This window comes from Crotalus tigris, unplaced genomic scaffold (assembly GCF_016545835.1).
Source record: "Crotalus tigris isolate CLP2741 ecotype Arizona unplaced genomic scaffold, ASM1654583v1 scf7180000024349.2157984, whole genome shotgun sequence".
Taxonomy (NCBI): domain Eukaryota; kingdom Metazoa; phylum Chordata; class Lepidosauria; order Squamata; family Viperidae; genus Crotalus; species Crotalus tigris.
The window spans coordinates 1008661-1028089 of NW_024100518.1; the positions used below are offsets into that span (position 1 = coordinate 1008661).

Below are 19429 nucleotides of genomic sequence, written 5' to 3' on the forward strand. Positions count from 1 at the left end.
GATATGTGAAGTAGGCAAGGGCCATGTGATGGCCACTTCCAGGCGATGATGCATTTCTTCATTCCTCACAAAGGGTGACACCTCCCCAGCATGCACCCAGGGGGCATGGCCGATGCGGCAGGGGCTGGTTCCTTGCTGTTTCCAGACGGCCTTGTGGTGCTAAGACTGAATGCGTTTCAGCATAGATGGCCACCACAAAATTGTACATTAGCTCCCGGCCGGCCTGGGCTGGGGCCAAGGCAGCGGGCGCCATTCCCTCTCTGTTTCCAGGATGGCTTTGCGGGCCACATGAAATCATGTCATGGGCCACATCCGGCCCCTGGGCCTTGTGTTTGACATGTCTGTTTTAACGTGTTTGAGCAATGTGGTGGAACTAAGGTAACATACAACATACGACTGACAATCTTTGCTGGCATGGTGAATTTCTAGCTGTTTCGGAACTGTTGGTGAGACCGTTAAAAGTCGTTGGTGCTGTTTGAAATTGTTCTGCCAGCAGCAAGATCTCACTGCTGGCCCAGCAATGGATTCTGTTGCAAATAAGGGCTGTTTCCAAAGGAGGCAGAGGAGGAGAAGCTCCAGGGCTTATGGAGCGAAGGAACTGGATGAGGCTGTCGGTAGGCCCAGAGGAAGGGAGAGAGGCTTTTGGAGGAGTTGGTGGCGGCGGCAGCGTTCTCCAGGGGCGAAAAGGAGTAAGGCCTCTTTAAGGAAAAGGTGGAAGAGACAAGATCAGAAAAAGGAAAGGAGGCGAGGTTGTTGTGCAGGAATACAAGCTAATTTGAGGGATAATCCACATGAAGCTCCATTTCCATCTGTCTTGTTTGCCATCATTCGCTCCCTAGAGACTAAATGGAAGATCTGAAACTTGAGCTGGCCACGAACAAGGAGTGTATATCGGAGGTGGTGACCCTTTGATAGCTGTATGCAACAAAATTTCATTTTGATGTATGCCGATTGATGTACTTTCAAAATGATAATAAAGTTGTTGTTGTTGCTATTATTAAAGACACTGAGCTTGTCAGCTGAAAAGCTGACAGCCTTGATTTGAGATCTGAGCATTGCATAATGGAGTGAGTTCCTATTACTTGTCCCAGATCCTGCTAATCTAGCAGTTCCAAAGCATGCAAATGTGGATAAATGGGTACCACTTTGGGGGGGGGAAAGTAACAGCATGCTGTGCACTTTGGCTTATAGTCATGCTGGTCATATGACCATGGAAATGTTTTTGGGCAACATTGGTTTCCTCAGCTAAGAAATGGAGATGAGCACTGCCCCTAGAATTGGACCGACTGGACAGGGGAAGCCTTTACCTTTACCTTAATTATTATTCATTTCCAATCATAACTAAGTTTGTAATACCAAAATAACTTCAGAAAATAAGTACATGTCCATAGCTTGCAATCATTCTGGATCAAATTAGGTGTGGCCATGCCATGTTCAAAGGCTGAAAACAACAAAGGTGTTTCAGACTTCTTTCCTAAGAAATTGACCTTTCCCCCAGTTTTAAAGCTGAATATCACTTCAAAATCTGCTTAAAATCATGATATGAATGAGTTAGTGCAAGTTGCTACTATGTTTAAAATAGATATTTGGATTCTGTTCAAATTCTGGGTTAGATAGCCTACATATTATTTTCCTCACTATCATGAGGAAAAATCAAAAGATAACATTACACATGAGTGCAACTTGTGGAAAAAGTAACACACAATGTTTAATGCCATTGGCTCTTCCATTATCAAACAATTCTTCCTTTAGTATTCACAAAACATTTCATAATTCCATTATTTGGCATAATAAATTGAAAAACAAATTAGCATTATTCCCAGGCAAGTAAAATCTTCCCTTTTCTTTTTGAGCGCTACATTTAAAACTCTGAGGATTTTCAATTAACAAAGATTCCTGCTTCATTTAAAATAGAACTATAGTTGTAAGGTTCAGATAAACCAGAATTTTAAATTACACCTAGGAGTTGATGTAAGAGTTAGGATATATACAGGTAGTCCTCAACCTACAACAGTTCATTTAATGACCGTTCAAAGTTACAACAGCACTGAAAAAAGTGACTTATTACTATTTTTCACATTTATGACCATTGCTGACCACAGCATCTCCATGGTCACGTGATCAAATTTTGGATGCTTGGCAACTGACTTATTTATGACGATTGTAGTGTCCTGGGTCATGTGATCAGGTTTTGGGACTTTCTGACAAGCAAAATCAATGAGGAAGTCAAATTCACTTAACAACATGTCACTAACTGAACAACTACGATTCACTTAACAACTGTGACAAGCAAAGTCATAAAAAAGAGCAAAATTCACTTAACAAAAGTCTCACTTAGCAACAGCAATTTTGGGCTCAATTGTGGTCATAGGTTGAGGACTAACTGTAGATAAATCTTTTCTGGGTTGGATAGTAGGAAGTTATTACGAACTGAAGATTTTCTAGGATATTGTTATATCTTAAGAAAGAACAGGCAGCATCCCAATTGCATAAATAGATAAACAGCTTTTTAAATTGTAATTTGCATCTGTTTACATAATATTACAAGTTAATGTGCTTTGTATTTAATTTCTAAAAACTTTGTTCTGTTTGCTATTTGTACATATAAATCCTCATTTCTTAGCTACAAATATTTTTATGATTTACAAATACCAATTGATTTAAAAATTAGTAGAGATTATGTTCCAGAATAAAGCCCAAGACATATGCATGAATTCAGTTTGACTAATGGGGATAATTGTGGGCAAAACAGATAGAAAAAAAGAAAACTGCTTTTAGATAGCCTTGAATTTACTATGTGTTTATTCTCCATGGGATAATGTTGTCTTATCCTAGATTCTCTTTGCACTATATAATAGCACTGCTAAAATATGAATAGAAAGTCACTTTTAAGTAATGGATAGAGTTTGTTAAATTTCTTTCATATTCCATGCCTCCAGAAAGCATTGAGACCAGGCGCCATTATTTAGTGGCAACGTTCACCTACAAACCACCTCCAGGAACCAATTGTACCTTGGTTGGCAAAAGCAATAGTAGCTGAATCCAAACAGTATGTTAAGTATGAATTATTCAAAAACCACGATCGCTGGGATCATCCATTAAGCCAGAACCAGACAAAGCAGTACTGCTTAGTGCACTGTGTGAACTCAATCTGGGGTATTAACAAAATTTATGTTTGTAATATCCTCATTTCTGCTGGCAAAGTGTCAGGAAAACAAAAAGTTATAGCATAGCCATTCAGTCTGAAAGCTTATCAAAGCCGGAATCCAGCTTCTCTCTAATAATTGCTTTGGACAGAGTTCAGACCAACCCAAACTCTTTTGTTATGAGAATAAGAATACCAAGCTGTCAGTTCTCTCACACCACAGCTTCTTATATAGTAGCTGATCAATCTTAACGCTGCTATTGGACCTGTGCTGCCATATCTGACAGCAGGTAAGCAGATACAGATCAGAGGCTGCTTTATTCTTCCACAACTTGCAGGATCATTGTCTTTTTACTGAGCCCCCCCTAGAGGGCCAGTCTTGACTTTGAGTACAGTATACAGCTCATCAACATTAGAGTGTAAGCAGAGAACTTTAAAAGCCTCTCTATTAGACTGAGCCTCCAGTGCCACGTTGACCCACAAATTAATCAGCCACCATTTATGCTTGCATATGGGATGGATCCAATCCAAGGGGTTCGTTTTTCTGCCTGAATGTGTCATGCAGCTCCAGGAAACTTAGTTAACTGAATAAACCATAAACAAAGTCGTATAAATAGAGTCATCCCTTTGTAAAGGGAACGAAACGAAACAAAAGAGGCGATCTGGGGAGGTAAAAACCTTGCCACGCCAATAGGCTTTGGAGGCCCATGGGGTGATAAATGGAGCGGATTATCTTCCTCAGAGATGAAGACACTGCCGACAGAGGCATCGGCTGTACGGTCGCGAGAGAAGGTGATCAAATGCGCTTGGAATTTGGGACACGAACACGCGAAGCTCCGCTTTCTGGCTTCCTTTACCAAGAGCTCGCGAACAGCCAAGGGGGCTTGTAAAAATAACTCGACTGAAGCACGGAGAGAGGCCGCTCAACCAGAGATGGCATGGTCGACTAAGAGAGGCGAACCCAAATAAACCTCGCGGCATCTTTCGGACGGTCAGTTCAAACTTAATTCCTCCTCCCGCTCCAGCAAAAAAGCAGCAGAAACCCCCCTCTTTTTTTCCATTGACGTCTGCATCTCCTACTCAATCCCCTTTTCTCCGCTCCCCATGTTTCAATGTTCCTTGCATCCCCCCCCCACTCCCCTCCCGCCTTCGCGGCTCAGCACAGCAACCGCCACAGAAACTAGAAGTAACGGAAACTCGGTGCGCCGCCTTGGCGCCTGCGCCATCTCAGCCTTGCTACTCCGCTGCCGCGACGGCCTGGCGGTCGTTGTAGTTCTTGGTGGCTTTCATTTCGGGTGGAAACAGGGTGAGGGAAAACTTCACTTCCCAGCATGCTTCTCGCCCCTTGCCGTGTCTTTTCTGGGGCGGCTGAGACTTTTCAGTGTGTGTATGTATGTGTGTGTGTGTAGATGTGCGAATGGGTGTCTGTGTGCTGGAAAGTGGGAGCGGCGGTAATAAGGTGCGTGTGAAGCCGCCCTGTCCCGGGCGGAGACGGAGTTTCTCGAAACTACAAGTGAGTGGTCAAGAGTTATGGGTGGCGAAGGTGGAGAAACCTAGCAGAGGGGGATAACATGGAAAGTTATTTCAGTCCGTAGGAGGCGGTAGTGCCGCCCTTCCCAGGGTACCGAGAGAGGGAAGGGAACGGGAGGGAAGCCGAAGCTGAGTGGAGTGAGGCGCAAGCTGGAGGTGAGCTTGGACTCGGAGGCGCTTCATCTTTTGCGCCAAAACAGCAGCTGCCACTTCACGACAGATGTGACTTGGGGGGAGGGGGGAACAGGCCGACACGGGCGCGTCCAGGTATAGCAGGGCGGTTGAATCTGTGGCCACATCATTTTTGCTCCCCCCAACCTCCCCTCTTCCCCCCCCCTCCGCATCAACTCTGAGGATGCTTCCAAGAAGAGTTGGCTGCTTCGTCTTAAGAAAGCCCACTCCCTTTCTGAGGGTAGTTTCTTCTAGTTTAGTATAGCCGGAATCGAGATCTTAAAAAGATTAGGGGAGTCTGTTCTTTTCGAAGTCCACAGACACTCATAGAAGAAAAAGGACATCCTGAGCCTGAAATGGATCTCTCCGCCTGCCTTTGCCCAAAGATATGTAAGGTGTATTCACAAGCACTGGTAAAGGTGTTGCCCTGGAACTTCTCTCTCTCTCTCTCCCCCTCCCTCCCTCCCCCCCAGTTTTCAGTTTGGCAGATTTGTAACTCAGGCCTTGGTGCTATGTTTTGAAGTGTGATTGGTGGAACTTTCAATGATAGTGTAGCTGATTTACATGGAAACAATCACACCAACACTCGTGAGTTTGAGGAAGTAGTGAATGAACTACTAGCATACTTTTTGGTGAGGGAGTGTAATTAGGAATCTTTTTATTAAGGATGTTTGCAGTATGATGATAATCTCATAATCATGGAGTGGTGGTTGTTAGCCATAAGCTGTGGGCAATGTTTGGGAAATAATGGAGGCGTCAACAGAAAATAGAATGAGTCAGTTCTAATGGGTGATTTTTCTTTATACATGACATCTACAAACTATGTTGGGATACTGCACTTCCCAACATAGGTGGTTGCTGATAGCTTTGCCATAAGTTAACAGTATTAGAGTAATGATGCAGATTGAATAGTGAAGAGAAAAATAGTGACTTACAAGCTACCTTCCACTTTTTATTTTTCAGTCATTTCTTATGTTTGAAATTCAACATATACAGATTGTATTAACAGTTCACATTTTAGGGACTGCATCTCAGTTGTGTGGATGTTAGTCATCTCACTTACATCATTTTGTGTAATGGAGACCTTCACATGGATAAGGTTGTTGTTTTTTAACCAGAACAAAGATGAGCTCAACTGAATTCAAACTTCCCTCCAAATAAACATATGTAGGATTGAGTTGTACAAACTCCCATGTTACCTGCATCGTTGTGCTAAATAATCTCTTACAGCTGTAGTGTCTTTCTGGATCTTGAAAATTTGGGAAAATTTAAAAAGCAAACAAATTTTGTGGCTATCCTCTCCTTTTGTTGGCTTGCAACTTTTTAGTTGTAGTTTCTTCCCTACCATGGAGCTTGCCAATTTGTCCATTGTGCAATTGAGATATTTCAGCAGCCAAACATTGTCAGCTTTCCTCTCAATCTTAGACTGCAGAGGAAACCACAGAATAACTACATTGTGGTTATAATTCATATGAGTCTTTATTAAAGATAAAGATTCATGTGCATATATTAAGATAAAGACTCGTGTGAAGTCTAGGATTAAGAACAAGGATAGGGTTTGTCTCTACCATGCAGAAATATGAAAGTCTGCTTCAAATTCTTAGACCCAGAAGAGGCAAAAAGGTTATTTAACTGGTTGGCAGTGAAAGGGTTAGGTTTTAACATTTTCAATGTGAAACTAATCATTTGGAATTTATTTAACTAGAATAATCTAGTTCTGAAGAAATGTCAATACACATGGCTATTAAAAAGAATATATGATATATTTTTTCTGAATTTAATTTTGGTGCTACTGCAATTTTGCACGTGAAACAGACATCTTTAAATTGAAGATGTAATCTGACTACCGTGATAGCAATTTTTCTTGACTAAACTTTTTTTCCTGGTTAGCTTGAGAATTTCTTTACCAAAACTTACTAAGGCAAACACCATTTAACTATATAACATGAAAACTTTTTTTTAAAATGTCAATGTACAATAGTAATTTAAGTGAATTATTTTTTCTTTACATTGTCCATTTTAGCATATACACAACTAGTATTGAGAAAAACAAAATATTAGTGTTATGCTTATAATTTTTATACATTTATAATGTATATAATAAAAATATATAAATAATCAACATCATCTACTGTATGTCTTGGACTTCATGTAGATTGTGCAGCTTCCTCTCCTTAGCTGGCTTTTTCTTCAAGTCAAAATGCTTCTGCTAAAATTTATCTCTATTTTAGTCAGGATATATAGTCAGGATATATTCTAGGTTGCTTGGCACTGTAAATAGCATGCAGTAATTATTACAGGAAGATAAACCTTATTGAAAATTGTATTGTTGGCTATCTTCTGGATTTGTTGAAGATCTCACTGGCACTCAAATGAATATATTTTTCTACAAACCATTTTCTGTAATTGTATTTTATGGAGAATGTGACAGGGTAGAGACCTTGAAAAGTCAATAATTTATATCCATTTATGAACACTTTAAGGAAGTTTAAATTTGCTATCTTTTCTTTGGTTCTGTTTGTGTTAAAGTTATGTAACTTTGTTGCTTAATCCACTAAGAAAAATCTTGTTCTAATCTTGAACTGAATCCAGATCTAGTCATGCTTAGAGTAGAATTATTAAAACATTAGGACAAAGTGTGATTACATCTGGGTAAAATCTACAGTAAGTAAATACAAATATTGGATAAATGCTCTGAATTTAATGTATCTGTTATTCTATATTTCTTTACATCTCAAAAATGTTATTTCTAAGAAAATATTATCATGCAAAAAAAATTTCTTATAAAACAATATGTACTTAGATTTCATTGAATGAATGAACTGTTATCTGAAAAGGGCACCTATTTCTGTTATTAGTGTCAAGAGAAATACATTTTAGATGTCTATGAAGATGTATATAGTAATGTAAATAAATACATTTTATGCATTTAAGACAATGCAACTTAACTCTAAATCTCATTTTGAATTGTAGCTTTAGTGCTGAATAGCAGAAGTAGAATGGCAATGTATATTTAGTCATCAGTATGAATTTCATTCACATACAGGCTTTGTTACAAGTATTTTCTTAAGATTGGAAAGCAACATTCTATAAGTCATGAGTGGATTCTGTTAGAATGATATTTTGCTTCTTCATTATGTTCAAGGGATGTATGTTCTGAATATGCAAATAGTGTTTCATTCCATTTATTTCTGCAGTTTCAACATTTTATTAAATACTGTAATCCTAACCCTAATATGATACTTCTTGGAAGATTGTGGTCATAGCACAGCTTTTGAAATATAAGAATCCATTTTCAAAATCAGAACCAAAATCATTTAGTATTAAATTTAGATAATGTTGAAACTAACACGTAACATGCTATGGGTTTGCTTCCTATCCTAAACTAAGGTCAGGGCAAACACAGTTTTTTTTTAAACTGCCAAGGTGGTTCCATCTTTTTTATATAATGCTTTATATATACTTTCCTATGTTATGTTCCTCTTTTATAGCTTAAACCTTAAATTGGACTTCTGCAGTCAAAATCATTGTAAAGTGGTCTATAAAATGAATATAGGTTTAATGAATGATTAGAACATCTTTGTGATTATATTTTATTTGTTCCTAAGAAGATAAGTTTGCAAATGTAATAACTGTTCTCTTTCTAAAGATAAAGATCAACAATAGAGAATTTATGAAATAAAATAGTTAATTGAAAAACACTATACTTTTTTAACATAGTTTGTTTTTAATTAAAATCAGCCAGAACCACGTCATATTAAAAACCAATTTAAAAACTGACGATGCTTGTTTTTCTAGCATTTTATAATAACATATTGTTCAAATGTTCATAACAATTTTAAAATTTTCACATACATTTGCTTGATAGAAAGCCTACCCATTATTTGTAAAAAATATGAAAAATTATTATATATGGTATGTTTCTTCTAAAAATGAATTTCTTTCCTCTTTAAAATTAAAGTGTCTGTATTCTGATTATATTCTACAATGAGAAAGTACTTTAAACAGAGATGATAACAAATAAATGTAATTGCACTTAATTAAAATACTTTTGGCTAGTGACTAAATTGTAATTTAAAATATTTTTCCTAATGATTTAAATCATGTTTTAAATTGATTTAATATTTAATATAATAATTTTAAATTAATTTAAATCATACCTCACCCTGTTTTGAACCCACATAATACTCCACAGTTCTCATTATGGGGCTAGTAACTAAATTGCAATAGAAGATAATAGTGCAGTGATTCTCAGCTTTTGGGGTCAATAGCACATTTGGTATTTTGAGAATTTGGGCACTCCTATCAAATGGCTGACTTGGCCAATAAACCATGCACAAACATATACAGTACAAGAAAGCAAGGAAGGAAAGTTTCTTGCCAATTCTTGCAGTCTCCCCCTACAAGCTATCATATGATCATTTTATTTCCTTTAATAAATAGCTCTTTCTACGTATAATATTTCATGAGAGGATCCACATAAATGAAAAGCTGACAGAGCTTTTTTGCCAGTTGGAGAATTGTTGAGGATTGATAACTACATGAAATTAAAAATGCCAACACGCTGCACTTTGTAAAGTATATTATGCTTGGGTTTCCTGTATTTGCAGGAAAATGTAGCTTTGCTGCACAGAATGTACCTACTTTGTATCTGTGTTCTAGATACTTATTCCTGCTCCTGTTTTGAGAATAGAGTGACTTTTAATTTCTCCAAAATTACTTTTTCTATAACTTTCTATAATCGGTAACTCAAGGAGACTTAAGATTCCTTTTATTGCTATAATATATAGAGAAGATTGACCTCTGTCAGATTGTTTACCCATCTAGTTTAGGGTAACTATCAGCAGCCTTCCAGGCTCTTTCAGATCCCTTGATAAATGACCACTTTAAATGAACATGTCAAGGATTGAAGAGCTTGCATAAATGGTACCACATTTTGGACCTTCTGTAACAGATACCATAATAAAGGTAATTTATTTTCAGTGAAATGAAAGCAGAAATTGTGACATGAGCAATGGTGACTGTAGTATTTTTTCTGGTGTTCTGATGATGATTATGTAATATTGTTCATATATGTGATATAACGTTATTTTTTCTTTCTAGGCAATTCATAGAGAATACTGCAGACCTTCAATGTGAAACCAACACTTCTGCTTGATATACATATTTTAGTACAAATTTTGTTTTTTACTTTTAAAAGATGAACCTTTTCCAGAATATGAAAACTTGGAAATAATCACTGTTCTCTTTTTTTCTCATCATTGTTAAATGATAGAAGAATTCCTGAAAACAGAATAACATTATTCAAGGCAGTACTTATGACCTGAGACACTAATTATCTTTAAAAAAACTGACACATATTAACATTTATTGTAACTATTTATATACTGAATTGTGAAGTGCACTATTTCTAAGTGGGGTGATTTCATATTACTCTCTCCATGCACAAAACCAACTCTACAGTTGTCTCAAAAGCAAAATGAAGATTTTCTGTGAAAAAATATTGTATATTTCTGTTTCTGAAGTGAACAATTTTATAATGATGTAAGCAACTCCCAATATCTGGATGTGGTGCTAAAGACAACTCATTTTTGACACCAGCTGTACAAAGAGGACCTTTCCTTAAAATAATTTTTAGCCAAATTTATACTTGCCAGCATGCACAGAATGAAAAGGAGAGTGAAGTTGATTTAGACAAGAGGATTTTCCTTGAACCATAGAAGGAAAATGTGAGATTCAACTTGCAACAGTTCAGAAAAAATTTTTTTGTCTGTATGTTGAACAGGTCTTGGTGGATTTAAATCAACTCAGATGTCCTCAAACGAACCTTCTCCTCCATCTTTACAGAAGTTTTCTCCATCTGTGTCTCATGCTACTGCTCCACCTACACCATCTTTATCCTCAAGTCCACAATCTGGACTCTCAGGCCGACTTTCCAATGGCAGCTTCAGCACACAAAGCCTCACCAACTCCAGAGGATCTGTACATGGAATCTCTTTTTTGCTGCAGATTGGTCTCACTCGAGAAACTGTTACAATTGATGCTCAAGATCTCTCCCTATCTGTTGTTAAAGACCTAGTGTGCTCTGTAGTTTATCAAAAGGTAAAACACTGATTTTAATGCTCATACTGCTATTATCTTTCTCCCTTATTACGTATTTAATTCAGGTTTGAATGAACATACAGGAAGAGCAAAAATTAATATGCAAATTCTGCTTATCTACGTTGCTGTCCTTGTTGTCTTCCATATTTTGAGGATTCGGTAGCATGAAACTTTTTCTATCCATGAGTACTGCAGTGGAAATTTAGAATAATCCAAAATTCCAAATTGTGTGAAGAGATTATCTGAATATAGAGGGCTGCCTTTTTTAAGTGTTTATCCTCAATATGCAAAATGAACAGTGAATGGGATGGGAATGTAGGGACAGAATTTGCTTACTTGCTGTTGTTCAATCATTCTCTTGTTTGTTAAAGCCTTGAACAATTGAATAAGCTTTCTGTGAATAAGAAAATATAGATTGTTTATAGATAGTTGGGGAGCCAGTTTGTTGTAGTGGTTAAGCATCAGATTAAAAAACCAGGAGATTTTGAGTTCAGTCCCAGTTTAGGCACAAGGCTAGTTGGGTGTCGTTGGGCAAATCACTCACACTCAGCCCTAGGAAGTAACCAATGGCAAACTACTTCCAAAATCTTGCCAAGATAACTTCAGGGACTTGTACAGACAGTTGCCAAGATTTAACACTGCCTCCCCCCCCAAAAAAAAGAAAAGATGGATTTATTTATTAATTAAATTTATATGCTGCCTATCTCTCTGAAAAGCAACTCTGGGCAGCTTACAATCAAAATCATAAACATAACAAATATTAAAAACATTAAATAAATACAAAGACAAGGGGCAAAAATGGCAAGATCAATATGGAGATCTTGCCAATATGGATTAGCTGTTTCTCAGTTAATCCATCTACCACCTCTAACATTGAACACCCCTGTCAAGAACCCAGGCTAATTTGCAGACCTAAGTTTTATGCTCTTCTGGAAGACCAACAGAGTGGGGGCGGATCTCACCTCAAGTGGGAAGATATTCCGTAGAATGGGGGACCACAGCAGAGAAGGCTCTTTTTTTACACTCCACCAGCCAAAGCTTTTTTGACCAAGAGGGTCCCTTTTGCCAGAGTGAGTAGGATGGACTGATATCATTGGTGCGAGACAGTTTCTCAGATAACCTGAATTAAGATTTAACAATGCAGTCCTTTGGTTGCAAATAGTACTATTGAGTTCATTAGATTTTTATTCACATGTTACACAACAATAGGCTTGCAATCTTTGGAGGAATTATGAATCTTGAATATATTGTTTAATTATTTATAATATTGTCACTTATAGGGAGGATTTAATTTAAAATTTAGCATCATGGAAAGTTCTTGTTTGTAGTTTGAATGGCAAATTTCTATCCAACTAATTGTGTGATATGACTTGATTTAATAAACTTCTGTAGTATTTTTAGCATCTCCTTCAAAGATTGGCAGATGGTTGTATTAAAATCAATGCAGCAGCAGAAATAGGATAGATTGAGACCCAGGTGTATGCTGTATTTCTGATACTATTTCCCCAAAAAAGTTTAGGTGTAGGCTTTAAATTTCCCCTTTATGGATTACTGCCTTGTCATGGCAAAGGGGCTTGTGTAACTCAATGAAGCTATAAGCTATGCCGTGCAGGGCCACCCAAGATGGACAGGTCATAGCAGAGAGTTCTGACAAAATGTGATCCACTGGAGAAGGAAATGGCAAACCACTCCAGTATCTTTGCCATGAAAACCCCATGGACAGTACTAAAAGGAAAAAAGATATGACGCTGGAAGATGAGCCCCTCAGGTCGGAAGGTGTCCAATATGCTACTGGGGAAGAGCAGAGGGCTAGTACTAGTAGCGCCAGAAAGAATGAAGCGACTGGGCCAAAGCCGAAAGGACACTCAGCTATGGATATATCTGGTGGTGAAAGGAAAGTCCGATGCTGTAAAGATTTTTTCTCCATAGGAACCTGGAATGTAAGATCCATGAATCAAGGCAAGCTAGACGTAGTCAAAAAAGAGATGACAAGACTGAACATCGACATCTTAGGAATCAGCGAACTAAAATGGACAGGAATGGGTGAATTTAACTCAGATGACCATCAGGTATACTAATGTGGGCAAGAATCCCTCAGAAGAAATGGAGTAGCCTTCATAGTCAATAAAAGAATAGGAAAAGCAATACTGGGATACAATCCCCAAAATGACAGAATGATCTCAATTCGAATCCAAGGCAAACCATTCAATATCACAATAGTCCAAATCTATGCCCCAACCACTGGTGCTGAAGAGGATGAAATTGACCGGTTCTATGAAGCCCTACAGCACCTTATAGAATTAACACCAAAAAATGATGTCCTTATCATCATGGGGGATTGGAATGCTAAGGTAGGAAGCCAAAAGATAACCGGAATAACAGGCAAGTTTGGCCTTGGAGTACAAAATGAAGCAGGGCACAGGCTAATAGAATTTTGTCAAGAGAATACGATGGTCATAACAAACACTCTTTTCCAACAACCCAAGAGACGGCTCTACACATGGACATCACCAGACGGTCAACATAGAAATCAGATTGACTATGTGCTCTGCAGCCAAAGATGGAGAAGCTCTATACAGTCAGTAAAAACAAGACCAGGAGCTGACTGTGGCTCAGATCATGAGCTTCTCGTTGCAAAATTTAGGCTTAAATTAAAAAAAGTAGGGAAAAGCACTAGGCCACTCAGGTATGAACTAAATCATATTCCTAATGAATATACAGTAGAGGTGACAAATAGATTTAAGGAATTAGATCTGATAGACAGAGTGCCTGAAGAACTATGGATGGAAGTTCGCAACATTGTACAAGAGGTAGCAACTAAAACCATCCCAAAGAAAAAGAAATGCAAGAAAGCAAAATGGCTGTCTGAGGAAGCTTTGCAAATAGCTGAGGAAAGAAGGGAAGCGAAAGGCAAAGGAGAAAGAGAAAGATACACCCAATTGAATGCAGAATTCCAGAGAATAGCTAGAAGAGATAAGAATGCCTTCTTAAATGAACAGTGCAAAGAAATAGAAGAAAACAACAGAATAGGGAGGACCAGAGATCTCTTCAAGAAAATTGGAGATATGAAGGGAACGTTTCATGCAAAGATGGGCATGATAAAGGACCAAAATGGCAGGACCTAACAGAGGCAGAAGAGATTAAGAAGAGATGGCAAAACTACACAGAAGAACTATACAAGAATGAGCTTAACATCCCAGATAACCACAATGAGATGGTCACTGACCTCGAACCAGACATCCTAGAATGTGAAGTGAAATGGGCCTTAGAAAATCTGAGCAACAACAAAGCTAGTGGAGGTGACAGTATTCCAGCTGAGCTATTCAAAATCTTAAAAGACGATGCAGTAAAAGTGCTACACTCAATTTGCCAGCAAATTTGGAAAACTCAACAGTGGCCACAGGATTGGAAAAGGTCAGTTTACATTCCAATTCCAAAGAAAGGCAATGCCAAAGAATGTTCAAACTATCGCACCATTGCACTCATTTCACATGCTAGTAAAGTTATGCTTAAAATCCTACAAGCTAGACTCCAGCAGTATGTGGATCGAGAACTACCAGAAGTACAGGCAGGATTTCGAAGAGGCAGAGGAACTAGAGATCAAATTGCCAACATACGCTGGATCATGGAGAAAGCTAGGGAGTTCCAGAAAAACATCTACTTCTGCTTCATTGACTATGCAAAAGCCTTTGATTGTGTGGATCACAACAAATTGTGGCAAGTTCTTAAAGAGATGGGAGTACCAGACCATCTTATTTGTCTCTTGAGAAACCTATATGCGGGTCAAGAAGCAACAGTGAGAACTGGACACGGAACCACTGATTGGTTCAAAATTGGAAAAGGAGTCCGGCAAGGCTGTATACTGTCGCCCTGCCTATTTAACTTATATGCAGAGCACATCATGAGAAAGGCAGGGCTAGATGAAACAAAAGTTGGAATTAAGATTGCCGGGAGAAATATCAACAACCTAAGATATGCAGATGATACCACGCTAATGGCAGAAAGTGAAGAGGAACTAAAGAGCCTCTTGATGCGGGTGAAGAAGGAGAGTGCAAAAGTTGGCTTGAAACTCAACATTAAGAAAACCAAAATCATGGCATCCGGCCCTCTCAATTCCTGGCAAATAGATGGGGAAGAAATGGAGGTAGTGACAGATTTTATTTTTCTGGGCTCCAAGATCACCTCAGATGGGGACTGCAGCCAAGAAATTAAAAGACGCTTGCTCCTGGGGAGGAAAGCTATGGCAAATCTAGACAGCATACTAAAAAGCAGAGACATCACCCTGCCAACAAAAGTGCGTATAGTCCAGGCCATGGTTTTCCCAGTTGCAATGTATGGCTGTGAAAGTTGGACTATAAGAAAGGCTGAGCGCCAAAGAATTGAGGCCTTTGAACCATGGTGCTGGAGAAGACTCCTGCGAGTCCCTTGGACTGCAAGGCGTTCAAACCGGTCAGTCCTAGAAGTGATCAACCCCGACTGCTCTTTAGAAGGCCAAATTCTGAAGTTGAAACTCAAATACTTTGGCCACCTAATGAGAAGGAAGGACTCACTGGAGAAGGGCCTAATGCTGGGAAAGATTGAGGGCAATAGAAGAAGGGGACGACAGAGAATGAGATGGCTGGATAGAGTCACTGAAGCAGTAGGTGTGAACTTAAATGGACTCCAGAAGATGGTATAGGACAGGAAGACCTGGAGGAACACTATCCATGGGGTCGCGATGGGTCGGACACGACTTCGCAATTAACAACAACAACAAGGCTTTAAATTTAGTATTACACCTCACACATCTGAGAAAAGTAATATATTAATATATGTGTATTCATAATGGGAACAGTAAAAGTGTGTGTGAGTCTGGTATTCACTCTTAGTTTGTCCCTGGGAAAAATCTTACAGGGAAAACATCAGCCCAGGGGTGCTTTGGTGATTTGCCAAAAGTCAGACAGGAAATTTCTTCATCAAATGAGTATTTGAATGTAAACTTTTTACAACCAAATTCCACATCTGGGCATTTATTTTACATCAATCTTTTTAGATAAGAGCTCATGAACTCTGGTTTATTCTACATTTGCATGTATCAGCACTAGAAAATAAAAAATACTAGTATCAGAATGCCGAACTTACTTTTCACTTATTGTGGATTACCTTGCTTTTTCAGAATGTAACATATCCTACATTAAAAATGTATGCTTATTAGCTTATAATTTCAAAATTGGATTATAGTATTTGCAAGTGAGATTTTAGTTGAATTCCTAAGAAATTATTACAGATAAATTTGGCAAATAATAAAGGTGGTTTGTTTTTGGTCAGCTTGGAAGTTTATATTACCATTTGTGTAGCTCATTTCAACACTTGGACAGCATACTTCATTTTTAGGAGAAATCTTACATTTATATCCTACAGTAAACATTCCTGCTTTCAAACTCATTTCTCAAATATATGCATACCTATTTATTCTAATATTATTGGTTACCACTATTCTTTTCGTACAGACATTTGTTTCATTTTCTCTTGGTTCAGGCTTTTAAGTTAGTATTTTCCTGTTGATTCTTGGCAACTTCCACTTGTACAAGCACTTGGCTAAAGTTCAGAAGTATGTTATAGGAAGCCAATTGTACTTTTAAAAAAGTATAACTTTGGATTCTGAGTTTGTCCTTTCCAGTTGGCTTTAGAATGGCTGCATGTGAACGAAAGCTCTTATGCCCACAGCAGCTGCAGAGTGAGCATATGTTCCATATAGACAACACACTTCTGATCAGGAAATAGGGAGGAGGGGTGCTTATATGTAGTGAATCTCTTTTTCATAAGGATTTTTACAGATGGTGCACAGGTGGCAGTATAACTCCAGTTGCACAATTAGATCTCTCTTGTTATCTTTGAGATGTGCAACATAGTTTTAAAATAATATTTGAGACACGTGTGTTATGAAAATATTTCACAAGCTATACTGATCATGAGAAAAAGATAATATTGAGATTTTATCTTATGCAGTCTCTAGAAAGCATGCAAAATATTGTAAACATTTAACTTTCTAAAAAAAAAATAATCAGGCAAGTGAGTTTACAACCAGGAAGGAATGAAGGAAAAAAATAGGAAAAATATTAAAGCAATATGCTTACAGGGTTGCTAACTTGGAATTCTGAGAGAATTGGCACACCTTTAGATGAATCTTCTGGTATATAGAAAATATATTGTGTTCAGAATTCATGGGAAAAAAACAGTAAATAAGTGTTGATCACTCAAATGTGCCAATATTAAATTCAAGCTATTAATCTCTTTCCATCATTTGAGAAATACATTGAGAACAGAAAAGAAATTGACTAGGCAGCTGTTAAATTAACAAAGATAGAAATAATTGAAACTACTTTATCTGGTAAAAATGATTAGTAGAAACCAGCTCAAGTACAGAGAAATATATACCATCAGAAAATACTGTCCCAGATAAGCAATTTAAAATTATCTGAATGGACTACATTTTTTTAAGTTACAGAAGGTTGATCATGAAATAAAAATTCAAAAAACAGTTGCTGTTATCACTTGTAGAATTTAAAATATTGAAAGATGTACTACCTGCTACGCTTGCAAGATGGCAACATATCTAATACTCCTGCATCCTTTTCCCCCCTGCAACGACCCAGTGAAGTGGATTGGATTAAGAAAGATCACTTGCCCAAAATAACCTGGATGGTTTTCATACCTGGGGAGGCTAGAACTCACAATCTCCTGGTTTTTAGGCCAGCATCTTAACTACTACACCAAACTGTCTCAGTTGGTAGACTTCTATGAAGTGGACTAGGTTAACTTAGGGAGGCTTTCCTAGGTTAGGGGTCAGTATATCAGGAGTCTAAAACCTACCAGAATACAATAGGGCAGGGGTCTCCAACCCCGGTCTGTGGACCAGCACTGGGCTGCAGCATGTCAATAACTGGGCTGTGCAAGCAAGCAAAGCCCCATCTACGGGATGCAGACAGCATACAAAATCATGTCCCCTCAGGTCCACAGAAAAACCTCATTCCATGAAACCAGTCCCTAGTGCCCAAAAGGTTGGGAGCCACTGCAATAGGGTATTAATCTGCTGGCAAAGTGAGAGCATTTTCAGTATCTCTTGACAGGAGCTAATTCTAGAGGCATAGCTTACCCCCTGAACTCTGCTTGATTCCTGCACGTTGAGATTCTGGCAAAGGATTTCAGAGAAGGATTTTCTTTGACATAATTACTTTTCTTGCCTTTCATTTTTCACTGTAATCCCTTTCCCCCCTGTTATCTGCTTTCTTTAATGTTTCCCTTTCTCTCTTCTGTCATCCCTTAAAGTGGTGTTCTCTATTATCTTCCCTTTTATCCAGTCTTATATATTCTAATCCTTTGAACTTCCAGAATTCATCTGATTCTGCATTTTTCTGTTTTATAGTCCCCTTTCCCACATGATTCAGCTTCATCCTTTTTGTCATTCCAGAGAATTTTGACTTCTATTGTTAATTGACTTCTTCAAAAAGCTACATGGCTTCTAATACACCTATTCATGCTACTGTTAAAGATTTCTTTTTATATTACCTTAAAATATCCTTTCTCTTAAGATATGCTGCTATTTGATTTTTTTCCCCACCTTCCTTTAAGAATTTAGTACTATCTTACTTTTGCTCTGTATGTGTGAAAGCTAGTATTGGTGATCTGGATTTACTTGTATCAAATTTTTCAATTAAAGACCCAACAGAAGTTATGATTTCTTTCTTTAAAAATGTTTTTTTTATTTGACAAGATGACTCCTACAAAAGCCTTAAATAGTAGATGAAATTGAGCAGTTTTTCCATGCTTTAATCTTTTCCCTAGAGAAAGTGTTTCTTTGGATATTAATCATGGCATGATTCAGTTACCAGTTTTATCCTGCTTTTATCTCCTGCATAACAATTGCTATTATAATACTTGTTTAATTTCTTGCTAATTTCTGACAAGGGCTTAAAAAAGCTTATTTGTGTGTTTCATTAAAAATCAAACAGCTATATATGCTCCTATTGATAAGAATATAATAATGTTTTGAAGAATAAAATAAAAATCCCATTAATTGCAAGCTTTTCTACTCATATTTAGCAATGTCATCATAGCTAAAATGGTGTAATTGTCAGGAAATATTTGTAAGGCACCAGGAAATGTAATGTACAATGTTGTATCTCAAAACATTCACTCACATATGACTAGATTGCAAATATGTGGCAATATTTACTCTTTGTATTATTTCTCTTTGCTTGGGTAATTTTGCTTACCTCGAGAAGGAATAGTATTATGGGTATATATTTACATAAAATATTATATTAGGGAATTTGGTTAGTTATTTATTTACAGTCAAGCACAAATATTTAGAGTCATGCAGAAAAACAGAAAATGAATTTAAACAGAAGTTATATCTCTAATATATCATTAGTATAACTATAATATTGAATACTAACTCCAGTGCCAATTAGCAACTCTTCTTGTTGTCTTATGAGAATA

At 37.6% G+C, this 19429-nt stretch overlaps 1 protein-coding gene across 2 annotated transcripts in view; it reads left to right on the forward strand.

Moving 5' to 3' along the window:
* The first annotated feature begins 4489 nt into the window (after positions 1 to 4489).
* Positions 4490 to 19429, forward strand: part of PRKD3 (protein kinase D3) — a 57417-nt gene continuing 42477 nt past the window's right edge. For both annotated transcript variants that reach the window (XM_039327019.1, XM_039327020.1), the window contains exons 1-2: positions 4490 to 4658; positions 9950 to 10948. In XM_039327019.1, the coding sequence (XP_039182953.1) occupies positions 10658 to 10948 (291 nt within the window). In that variant the 5' untranslated portion in view covers positions 4490 to 4658; positions 9950 to 10657. The remainder of the gene's footprint in view (positions 4659 to 9949; positions 10949 to 19429) is intronic.